Here is an 11,701-nt window from a genome sequence, read left to right as displayed (position 1 = left end):
GCATAAAAACTGACATATAGATTTTTTTGGAATATATATGATTTTTGGGAAGAAAAATCCACGCGAGACGGTGCCCGAGGGAGGCACGAGGCAGGGGGGCGCGCCCCACCCCCTGGGCGCGCCCCTGACCCTCGTGGCCACCCCGTAAGGCGGTTGATGCCCTTCTTTCGCCGCAAGAAAGCTAATATCCGGATAGAGATCGTGCTAAAATTTAAGCCCAACCGGAGTTACGGATGTCCGGGAATATAAGAAACGGTGAAAGGGAAGAATCTGAGAACGCAGAAACAGAGAGAGACAGAGAGACAGATCCAATCTCAGAGGGGCTCTCGCCCCTCCCATGCCATGGAGGCCAAGGACCAGAGGGGAAACCCTTCTCCCATCTAGGGAGGAGGTCAAGGAAGAATAAGAAGGAGGGGGGCTCTCTCCCCCTCGCTTCCGGTGGTGCCGGAGTGCCACCGGGGGCCATCATCATCACCGCAATCTTCACCAACAACTTCACCGCCATCATCACCAACTCTTCCCACCTCTATGCAGCGGTGTAACCCCTCTTTTACCCGTTGTAATCTCTACTTAAACATGGTGCTCAACGCTATACATTATTTCCCAATGATGTATGGCTATCCTATGATGTTTGAGTAGATCTGTTTTGTCCTATGGGCTATTTGATGATCAAGATTGGTTTGAGTTGCATGTTTTATTATTGGTGTTGTCCTATGATGCTCTCCGTGTCGCGCAAGCGTGAGGGATCCCCGCTGTAGGGTGTTGCAATACGTTCATGATTTGCTTATAGTGGGTTGCGTGAGTGACTGAAACACAAACCCGAGTAAGGGGGTTGTTGCGTATGGGATAAAGAGGACTTGATGCTTTAATGCTATGGTTGGGTTTTACCTTAATGGTCTTTAGTAGTTGCGGATGCTTGCTAGAGTTCCAATCATAAGTGCATATGATCCAAGTAGAGAAAGTATGTTAGCTTATGCCTCTCCCTCAAATAAAATTGCAATAATGATTACCAGTCTAGTTATCGATTGCCTAGGGACAAATAACTTTCTCGTAACAAAAAGCTCTTTACTAAAACTAACTTAGTTGTGTCTTTACCTAAACAGCCCCTACTTTTTATTTACGTAATCTTTATTATCTTGCAAACCTATCCAAAAACACCTACAAAGTACTTCTAGTTTCATATTTGTTCTAGGTAAAGCGAACGTCAAGCGTGCGTAGAGTTGTATCGGTGGTCGATAGAACTTGAGGGTATATTTGTTCTACCTTTAGCTCTTCGTTGGGTTCGACACTCTTACTTATCGAAAGAGGCTACATTTGATCCCCTATACTTGTGGGTTATCAAGACCTTTTTCTGGCGTCGTTGCCGGGGAGCAATAGCATGGGGTGAATATTCTCGTGTGTGCTTGTTTGCTTTATCACTAAGTAATTTTTATTTGTTGTTCTTAGTTGTTCTTTATCTTTAGTTATGGATATGGAACACAAAATACCAAAAAAATTAGGTGTACTTGCTGCTCATGGAGATGAGGAACCTCCTAAAACCCTCGATGCTCGTTATGTGACAGATATTATGTACTACTTTGATAATCCAGAGAAAACCCCATTCAATTTGGTAATGGGAGACACGTTGGATCAACATGAATACTTTAGGGATTATCGCTTGACTCAAAAAGGGAAACTATTATGGGATCAAATTTATATGTTGTATTGGTATGCTAGGCAACTATGCTTGAGATATGATTATACTTGTTGCTCTAGGATGAAGGCTCCACACCTTCCCTTTTCATGTGAATTTAATGATAATGAAACTTTGGCTTCTTATGCTAGAGGTATATATGACTACTATGATGTGGAACAAATAGAAGAATTTGTTGCTTTTTTGGGGTGCTTATGAAATTGAATCTATGTTCAAGGAGTTTGAAAATCTTTATGATGCTGTTTATAGACCTGAAAATTTAGCTATCCTTAAATATTGCTATGCCAATTATGAATTCAATTCTGATATTGATGCATTTATTGAGAAAGTCTCCGTTGTCCAAGAAGAGACTAATATTTTGCAGGAGTCTATGGAAGAAGAAATTGATGAAACTGTGAGCTCATTGGATGAAAAAGATGAGGAGGAGAGCGAAGAACAAAAGGAGGAAGAGAGGATTGATCACCCGTGCCCACCTTCTAATGAGAGTATCTTCAACTAATACATTGTTTAATTTCCCTTCATGCTTACCGAAGGATGAACGCTATGATAATTGCTATGATCCCGTTGATTCTTTTGAAATATTCCTTTTTGATGATGCTTGCTATGCTTGTGGCCAAGATGCCAATATGAATTAGGCTTATGGAGATGAACTTGCTATAGTTCCTTATGTTAAACATGAAATTGTTGCTACTGCACCCACGCATGATAGTCCTATTATCTTTTTGAATTCTCCCAACTACACTATATCGGAGAAGTCTGCACTTATTAAGGATTATATTGATGGGTTGCGTTTTACTATTACACATGATGATTTTGATAGATATAATATGCATGTGCTTGCTGCTCCTACTTGCAATTATTATTAGAGAGGAACTATATCTCCACCTCTCTATGTTTCCCACACGATAAAATTGCAAGAAATTGTTTATACTATGCATTGGCATTTACTATGTGTGCATGAATTGTTCTTTTATGACATGCCAATGCATAGGAAGAGAGTTAGACTTTGTTGTTGCATTGTATATTTTACTTTGTGCTCACCACTAAATTACAAATCAATGTTAATTAAAATTGGCTTAGACATACCTTGGGATCCGGGTGGATTCACTACTTGAGCACTATATGCCTAGCTTAATGGCTTTAAAGAAAGCGCTGCCAGGGAGACAACCTGGAAGTTTTAGAGAGTCATTTATTTCTGTTGAGTGCTTTTATAAAGTTTAAAAACAAAAAAATAAAGAGGGGAACCCAAAACTTTTTCAAAAAGAAAAGCGAAAGTGAGAAAGACAAGCATTGTTGAAGTGGGAGCTAGCCTTGAACTTTGTTGATGCTCACGGAAACTTTGTGAATCTTGATTACATAAACTTTTCAATAAAAATAATTATCCCCTTGTACAATTGCATTGTATTATAAAAATAATGTGCCAAGGTTTGCATTTAGGATGTTTACAATGCTTGTTGGTTTGTACTGTGCAGGACAGAAACTTTGGCTGTAGTGCGTGATTTTACATTTTTTACTGGAACGTCAAATGGTTCTGATTCCTTTTGCACTGTATTTCTATGCAAATTTTTTATTTTTCCTAATTTTGGCAGAATTTTTCAAGTATAAGAAGTATGGTTAATGTTCAGATTATTACAGACTGTTCTGTTTTAGACAGATTCTGTTTTTGATGCATAGTTTGCTCGTTTTGATGAAACTATCGATTTATATCAGTGGATTAAGCCATGAAAAAGTTATACTACAGTAGACACAATGCCAAAAAAAATATGAATTGGTTTGCAACAGTACTTAGAGTAGTGATTTGCTTTATTATACTAATGGATCTTACCGAGTTTTCTGTTGAAGTTTTGTGTGGATGAAGTGTTCGATGATCGAGAAGGTCTCAATGTGAGAAAAAGGAAGAGAGGCAAGAGCTCAAGGTTGGGGATGCCCGAGGCACCCCAAGTAAATATTTAAGGAGACTCAAGCATCTAAGCTTGGGGATGCCCCGGAAGGCACCCCCTCTTTCTTCAACAAGTATCGATATGTTTTCGGATTCGTTTTGTTCATGCGATATGTGCAATCTTGGAGCGTCTTTTGCACATGCAGCCGCATCACTGCCTTCGATTCTACTAAGGAGTGCACGAACGTCTATTAAGTTTTTTTCTATCAATAAATCAATGTATTCGCCTTCCCAAAACCAAAATGAGCATCCATCTTCCTACACACAAGATGATGTTCGAGATGAGCTACCGCAATTGAACCAAAGAATGAGCTATCAAAATGAGCCGAATGAAAACAGCATGTACCTTGTCGTTTTCACATTTGAAGAACACCCATCCGGGATGCTTCGGCGTGCCCAAAGTTAGCCGCAACATTGTCCGCGTGCAGTCGTCGCACAGTACGAGCGACATCGGCGAGCCACAGAGCCACTGCGTCAACGCCGAGCCCGGTGCACGACCGGCCGAATTCATGCCCGCAAACCGTCGGCGGTGGCGGGAGGACGAACCCGTACCTGCATGCAATGATACGACCTTACCGGGGCTGCGCGAGATGCCCCCGACCATTCCATCGCTTGGCACAGCCACCGGCGGCCGAAAAAGCCAAATCTGGTCGCCTGTGATGAAGGGTCGCAAATTCGCAAATTTTCGGGGAGGGGGGCGGAGGACAACCTTGTGCGTGTGGCGGCCTTTCGGCGTGCTCCCGCCGGCTACTCTCGCCGGAATTTTGGGCGGCGGCGCGATGGTGGGGCGAGGGGGAGAGGGGAGGTGGTTGGTTGGGAAAAGCGTGGGCTGAAATGTCCTCCCTATCAACCGCTCCCGCTATATGCAGGGCACCGACGGGCCGGGGAGGGGGGCAAACCCGCGTATTCGCGGGTTGTGGTCAAGTTTTTGCCGCGCCTTTCAATTTTTTTGTGGGCCGGCCGCTTTTGGTTTGTTCAGGCGGGATTTTTCGTGCCGATCCGCATTTTGACAATTATTTTGCGGGTCCGGGCTTTTTGCGGGGTCTGCTAGAGATGCTCTAAGCTCTTGATTCGCAGAAAAGCGGAGTGCTTGAAAAAAGGATAAAAAAAAGAACAACTTGCCTATGCGGCCCATGAGCGATGAAAAATTACAACCCACTACCACGAGACAATCGAAAACAGCCTAAAATCTCGCTCTTACACATTCCTGAAGTGAATCGAAATCACTAGTTAAGAGTACTTATTGCAAAGATTACACCCACCTTATACGCCATTTGTCGCAAAGTTTTCTTTTTTTCGTAGTTTTGTTTATTTAAAATGTTTTATCTTTTAAACCGTGTGTCGAAATCTTGAACCATTTTTACCTTTAGATTCCTCGCGTCGAGATTTTCAAAACTAGATCACTTATTGATAGGTTTTGACAAACTTTTTTTCACGAAAGAATAAACTAAACCAGACGAAGAAACCAAACCGGGAGCACTGGTTTTTCCTTTTCCGAAAGAGGCACGTCCGTGCCTCTCGCGAAAGCACACCCAACCTCTCACGAAAAAAAACCGTGCCTCTTACCAAAAAAACAGAAAATGTGTTTTTTTTCGTTTTCGAGGAGGCACAGCCGTACCTCTCGCGAAAGCACAACCGTGCCTCTCGCGGAAAGGAAAAAATAGAAAATGTGTTTTTTTTTTGTTTTCGAGAGGCACGGTTGTGACTCTCGCGAAAGCAAAACCGTGCCTCTCGCGGAAGCAAAACGTGCCTCTCGCGGAAGGAAAAAAACGTGTTTTTTCGCGCAAATTTTTTGTGTCCAAAAGTTAAGGAAGACCGGTGAAAAACCGAAACGTCGAAAAAATTCGGGAAAAACCGTTTAAAAAGCCAAAAACGCGTGCGAAAAAATAAAGAAATAAAATCCAAAAAGGAGCGTCCAGAGCACGACAGATGACGGGACGGCTGAGAGCGCGCCAAGCGACGCTGATCGCTGTGAGACTTTCAAAAAAGCGCTTGTTAACTACTTGCTCTCTAAATGAATCGCCTACATTACTAAACAATATAACTCAACTAGCTACGAGCCCCCACAGCGTTTTGACGCTCTAAGCCGTCCGATCACTCTCATCTACGCACGAGATTTGTTCGTCTCAGTCGTGAACGCGGACTACTGAAAGCACCGTTTTCTGGGCTGCTGCTCCAGGGAACGAGTTACACTAATTATCCCTAATAGGGCCATTTGGTAGAAAGCCCACGAGGTCCCTCTAACAGGCCACGTCTCAAACCTGTCCTCGAGGTGTCCCCTCCTCCTCGGCGCGCCGCCGTCTTCTGTCTAGGCAACGAGCTTCTACTTCTTGTCTGCCACGCGCCTTCTACTCTTCCTCCGCAGGCCCCCACGACGGGTTTCTTTTTTCCCATGTCGTGGCCAGCAGAGTTCTTCCATGGTGGCTGCAGGCCAGAGCACGCGCCACCAGTGACAAATGAGCAACTGAAGGATTAAGGCCACGCGTGTATGTGGGTGCCTTTATGCCATCATCTTGAGTGTCACCTTGCCGCCAGCAGCTCTAGGAGAAAGAGGACAGCAACCTCTCAGGGGTAAGAGGAGCGCTGCTGCTCATTGATCAACACGGCGCAAACAATCCCAAGGCCAGGTGAGCTCTTTCCTTTGGTGATTTTATTTCTCCACTCCCACTCTGCTTATGTCCAGTTGTTTGTTACAGGTTTCCCCAGATATTAAGTAAACAAATTTGTACTCATTGAATTATAGGAAGTTGTGACCTGATATTTTCAGTTCACAGCTTATTACGCATGGGGGACATTTTCTGTCAATAAGTGAAAATTACAGTAATGACGCCTAAAGTATTTGTAACCAAACAATTGATGTAGCAATGTGGTTCATGTTAAGGAGATAGGGCTTTCTTTTGAGCTATACCTTCATCTTTCTCTTCTGATAGATGTATGTAAAGATAGATTATACTTGAATCTCTGAGGACACTGGCAAAGCAAGGCAGTTTCAGCAGCACGAATCTTTGTAGGCGTTGTTGCATGTTACCCAAGCAATTTGTAAGCATGCAAATCAGTTACTTACCTTAGGTTATCCTAATCATACCTACTTAGCATAGCATATATTTTACGTACATGCATATCAACTGCAGAAGATGCGCACAAGGAAGTTCAGGAAACTAGCATTTAAAAGCATCCTGAAAACTAATTTGTGGTGGCACTTGCTACAGAGATGTTATACAGGACATATCTTTCTTTCTAGACTTGTTCATGGTTATATACAATTCTTTTTTTTTTTTGCGGGAAGGTTATATACAATTCATTAAATTATTTTTTAAGTCAAAATTTGTATTCGAAGCTTGGAATGTTGGTAAGGATCCTGATTTTGAATATCATTTGTGCCTGGCTCCAGCATGCCCATTTTATCTAAGATAACTAATTCTATTGAGATATTCCACCGAAGAACTCTCAGAAAGTTCAATTATGTGCCAGAGTAAACAAGGTGAAGATAAAATGTTGCACTACATTTTTTGTTATGTCTATTTCTTGACCATTCCGATGATTGTAATATAAGACAAACATGAGCAGAGGATTCGTGATTAGTTGATCAGTTCTAATCAATGGTCGAGAGTTATGCTTCAGCACCTATAATGAAACATTGTAATTTAAATCATTAAAATTTTATCAAATGTTTATATTTTTCTAGAGGATAAACGGGCGCGGCAACGCGCGCCTTCATGGTCTAGTGTGACATCTAGAGGGCCGACCCAATAGCGCAAATTGTTCGCTACGAGCTGCAGGTTCGTTCAGGTCAGGTTTTCTATGGGTTTTATCTTTTTGTTTCTCTTTGGTTTTATTTGTTTTTTCATCGGTTTTCTATGGTTTTTTTTCATTTCCCATTGGTTTTCTTTGTTTTCTCATTTTTTTGGTTTTCTTTATTTTTTTGTTGTACATTAGTTTTCTTTGTTTTTTTCTTTGTAACTTTTAACCAGTTATATTTTTCCAAGGCATGTCTACTTTTTTCTCGGTACACAATATACAGTTTTAGGGCACATGTGAAACATTTTTATGATGCATATTGGCATTTTTCTAATATATAATGTACTTTTTAAAAATACATGTTTTGAACATGTACCTTTTTTTTAATATGTGTTTTGAACATGTACTTTTTTTAAATACATGTTTTGAACACTATTTTGAAATCACGATAACATTTTTTCCAAATAAACGTTGTATATTATTTTATTGGTAATAAAAAAAATCTGAACTATGTGTTTTTTTGTGTTGTATAAATACACATAAATTGCAAATTTTCTTATTTTATGACCTATATTTTTATTTTCTTATGCCAAATTTTACGTAGTGAATCAATAGGAATGTAACTATTTCAAATATAAACGTAATTTAATTATGAAATGATCGTAAAATTATCTTGGGTGAAAAATAACTTATTCTACCCCCTGGGTGATGAATAGTAACACTATTATATATAAATGAAAATCTTGCAGTTATGAAGAGAAAAGCGCCAGTAAACACCGTCGAGATTAATTCAAAGCAAAATGGAATGCAACTTGCTTCGACATTGCATGATAATTAACAGCTAAGTTTTATTCTCACAACATTACCGACATATTTATTTTCCATATATCCAATTCAAATTGACACAACAAGTATATTTTTATATAAAACAATGTTTGTTATAATATCATGATAGTCTACGCTGGGAAAAAAATCTTATCAACTAGGCTCGGCCCTCCATGCTCAAACCTTGGCTCCGCCCCCGACCTCACCTTCCCACTTCTTCAACTCTATGTAAGCTAGCTAATGCTCACCTTCCCACTCCTTCAACTCTATGTAAGCTAACTAATTACCCATGCAGTGCAACGTGAAAACATTTTTTGGCGATTTCATACCAATTACGAGTGTCACAATAGAGACATCGTAGTGCTTTTTCCCCTATGGACGTTTCATAAATTAATGAATGTTGTTAGTGTTTCAAGGGAATGATAGGAAAAGGAAAGAAAAGTATCGATTTCGTTCAAAGATTATTTCAACGTACTCTATATACACTAGTTTTTTTTTCTATGCGACATCATTTGAGATTACTAATAAAAAGTCTACGGAAAACCAAACGAGGATGCGGACATGGGAAGAAAAACCCGAAAAGAAGATGACGCTAACCTACCAACTCGGTTTTTTTCGGGTACCGACTCTCCTTTAATATTAGTAGAGACTAGTAGAGACTTGAGCTTTGTGACCTTTAAGGAATGCACGCAGGGGGGAGACCCCCCCTGTGACCGTAGTAAGGAAAATATCCTGAGTGCTGAGTGACCTCCCATTCCAAACTTTAACAAGTGGCAAACTGGACCAACTAATGAGCAAAATGGTGTCCACAAGAACACAAATACTAGTAATGCGCTACAACACCTCCTTATCTTCACCGTTATGTGCATGATCAACACCAAGTCTTCACATAGGTCTTCCCTTTCCCCTCTCTTGGGGGAGGAGATATTTTTGGATCGATGGATCAGCAGCGTTGCTCCTAGCACGGCTAGAACTAGAGACAATCCGGCCGCATTGGTCGGGTGAAAAGTCCCTTTCGAGACGGTTCAGGGCCATTCCACGAACCACTTCTCGATCGAGGGTCTCGACATGCCTTTTCGTCCCTCCCCCGCTGCCCTATCCGCCCATCAACCATTTTTTAGCGCTAGGAACACAGCGCAATATTCCTTGACGGGATCGCCACCAACTGATCAGAGAGGCACATGCGCGCTCAGCAATTTTCCAGCTATTTATATGTAACGACGCTTTTGTCGAGTACTATGAAGTATGAACGCACAATTATTTCGTAGTCGGTTGAGCTGGCCCAACCCTGCCATCGAACAAGCGTCCGAGTAAATAATGTCACCCACACTGATTGGACATTTGAAATGGCTATGGATCTGCTGTTAGATTCAAGTTTTCCACGCTACTGATCGCTACTAAAGTAGCACTACAGCACCAAATCTGCAATGTGCATTTCATATATATATAGAGTAGTTTGGATCATATAGATAATGGTTACGTCAGATATCTTCCTAAAATAGTAAAGCTCTACAACTTCATCATCATCATGAAAGAAAGAAAATCAATCAATGAATCAATCAACTCACTAATTGCTTGACGCATTTCTATTCCGATGCAGTGTCATGCTTCGTCGATTTCATCAACGAATTAGTAAAACATGTTACTCCTTCCAATATGTATACTACTAGTGTATGTATGTATGTAAATCAAGTATTGACTTTCCTGCAATCCAGCCTGATCTCCCCGCTGGCCCCCGTGAGCGGGCTGACGTTGCCGAGGTTGATCATGGAGGCGGCGAAGTCGGCCGAGAAGGCGGCGGGGTTGGCGCTGTAGAGGCGCACCAGGGAGTCCACAGCCCCGTTGTTGAAGAGCTCCTGGTCGGAGCGCAGCAGCCCGGCGCCGGACATGAGGTTCCGGTAGTATCCGTTGTCGAACTCGTTGGGGGTGAGCGGGTCGAGCGGCGCGAGGCTGGCGTCGCCGCCGGAGGCCGGGCAGAGCTGCCGCTGCTGCGACGCGAAGGCCGGGCTCACGTTGGCGTCGCAGTAGACGTGGGTGCGGAACTGCACGCAGCGCGCCATGCCGACCGTGTGCGCGCCCGAGAGCGCGGCCAGGTCGCGCGACGTGAGCCCCTTGGCGGCGAAGGCGGAGACGAGCGCGGCGAGGTCCAGGTCCGGGCCCGGCAGCGTCCTCGCCCCGTCCGGGTCCGGGGCCGTCGCGTCGCGCCGCCCCAGGGGCACCGCCCAGCTCGGCCCGCCCAGCTGAATGCACGCACGCACGCACGACGAGTGTTTCATTCATGGCCGGCACGTTGGGGAAGAATTGCTATGGCGCGAGCGTGGGGTGGAGAGAGAGGGGCTGACCAGGTTGACGCTGTCGCGCGCGGCGAGGGCGAGGATGTCGGCGCAGGAGACGATCCCGGGGCAGGCGGCCTCGACCTGCGTCTTGATGTTGTCGATGACGTCGAAGCCGAAGGTGGAGCCGCCGGCGTTGGGGCCGGAGCTCTTCTCGCCGGGCGTGGTGGCCGTGTCGTCGAGCAGCAGCGAGGCGTCGCAGCCCTGGAAGAGCCATCATGCAAACCAATTCAGTCAGAGGGATCTGATTCACACGGACACGAACGTGCTGGAGACGCGTACGTTGACGAAGCAGTCGTGGAAGAAGAGGCGGAGGATGGCGGCGCCGGTGCGGGTGTCGTTCAGGACGGCCTGCGACATGACCTGGCGCACGGCGCCGTGCACGGTGGGGCAGCTCGCCGAGTAGAACCCCGCGGAGAGCTGCGCGCGGGCGCCGCGCGCGAGCACCACCGACGCGGCCAGGACCAGGAGGAGGATGGGTCTCGGCCTCGTCCTCGCCGCGGACACGGAGGGGAAGGCGGCCATGGCTGGCTTGGCGACCACAGTCCAGAGCCACCCGATCGGAGGAAGGTAGACCCGACCGCACTAGCGCAGACTCGGAAGCGGTGACAGAAACTGCCGTGGCTAGTGGCGCTTGCTTGGCGGCAACCAATTATTGTGGCTCGGTTGCTCGGTGCGGCGGCGGGTTGGGTTGGGTCGGGTCCAGCCGGGCGTGCTGCGCGGGACGGACTCTGGCCGGGCTCCCTCGGGGCGGGGTTGGGTCCGGTCCAGGGTCAGCGTCCGCCTTCATGTGGGTAGGCTGGACGTTGCTGGAAGCAAACGCACAGTTTACGATCCCATATTCTCCCATCCATAGTCCACTAGTAGAGTCTAAAAGGTGGACGGTGTGTGTTCCGCAGGGCATGATTGCAGGTACAGCTCTGGTTGAATCGGAGTCGGCTGGGTGGTCGAGGTCCAAATCAAATGTTTCCTTGAAAAATGCCGGCGACCGCCGCGTGTGCCGAGGATGAACGAGCGAGAGTGGCAACGCACCGCACCGACCATACATGGATTGTGATCCACCCAACGCCTCGGTTGGTTCTTTCTGGTGGTGAGCCATTTGGGCCAGGGCATACCGGGACGGCAGGGGCGTGCGGGCGCGTGCTGGTGGGCTGCCGGCGCTGCCCGTGGTAA

At 45.1% G+C, this 11,701-nt stretch overlaps 1 protein-coding gene across 1 annotated transcript; it reads right to left on the bottom strand.

Annotated features, from left to right (window-relative positions):
- Nucleotides 1–9,659: 9,659 nt before the first annotated feature.
- Nucleotides 9,660–11,166, bottom strand: LOC123130366 (peroxidase P7). Its single transcript, XM_044550280.1, has 3 exons — nucleotides 10,811–11,166; nucleotides 10,538–10,732; nucleotides 9,660–10,435 (listed from the first exon to the last, which is right to left on the bottom strand). The coding sequence occupies exons 1-3, from the start codon at nucleotides 11,051–11,053 to the stop codon at nucleotides 9,884–9,886; spliced, it is 990 nt and encodes a 329-aa protein (XP_044406215.1). The 5' UTR covers nucleotides 11,054–11,166; the 3' UTR covers nucleotides 9,660–9,883.
- Nucleotides 11,167–11,701: the final 535 nt, after the last annotated feature.

This window comes from Triticum aestivum, chromosome 6A (assembly GCF_018294505.1).
Source record: "Triticum aestivum cultivar Chinese Spring chromosome 6A, IWGSC CS RefSeq v2.1, whole genome shotgun sequence".
NCBI classification, from domain to species: Eukaryota; Viridiplantae; Streptophyta; class Magnoliopsida; order Poales; family Poaceae; genus Triticum; species Triticum aestivum.
Note: the sequence above shows the minus strand (reverse complement) of the source record. Positions and strands in the feature narration are given on the sequence as shown.

Excerpts from the sequence above, each read along its gene's own strand:
- LOC123130366 (XM_044550280.1), bottom strand. The coding sequence starts at position 11,053 with ATGGCCGCCTTCCCCTCCGTGTCCGCGGCGAGGACGAGGCCGAGACCC. Across the intron at positions 10,733-10,810 it reads TCCACGACTGCTTCGTCAAC|GGCTGCGACGCCTCGCTGCT; the intron begins GTACGCGTCTCC and ends TGGCTCTTCCAG. Across the intron at positions 10,436-10,537 it reads CGCGCGACAGCGTCAACCTG|CTGGGCGGGCCGAGCTGGGC; the intron begins GTCAGCCCCTCT and ends GCGTGCATTCAG.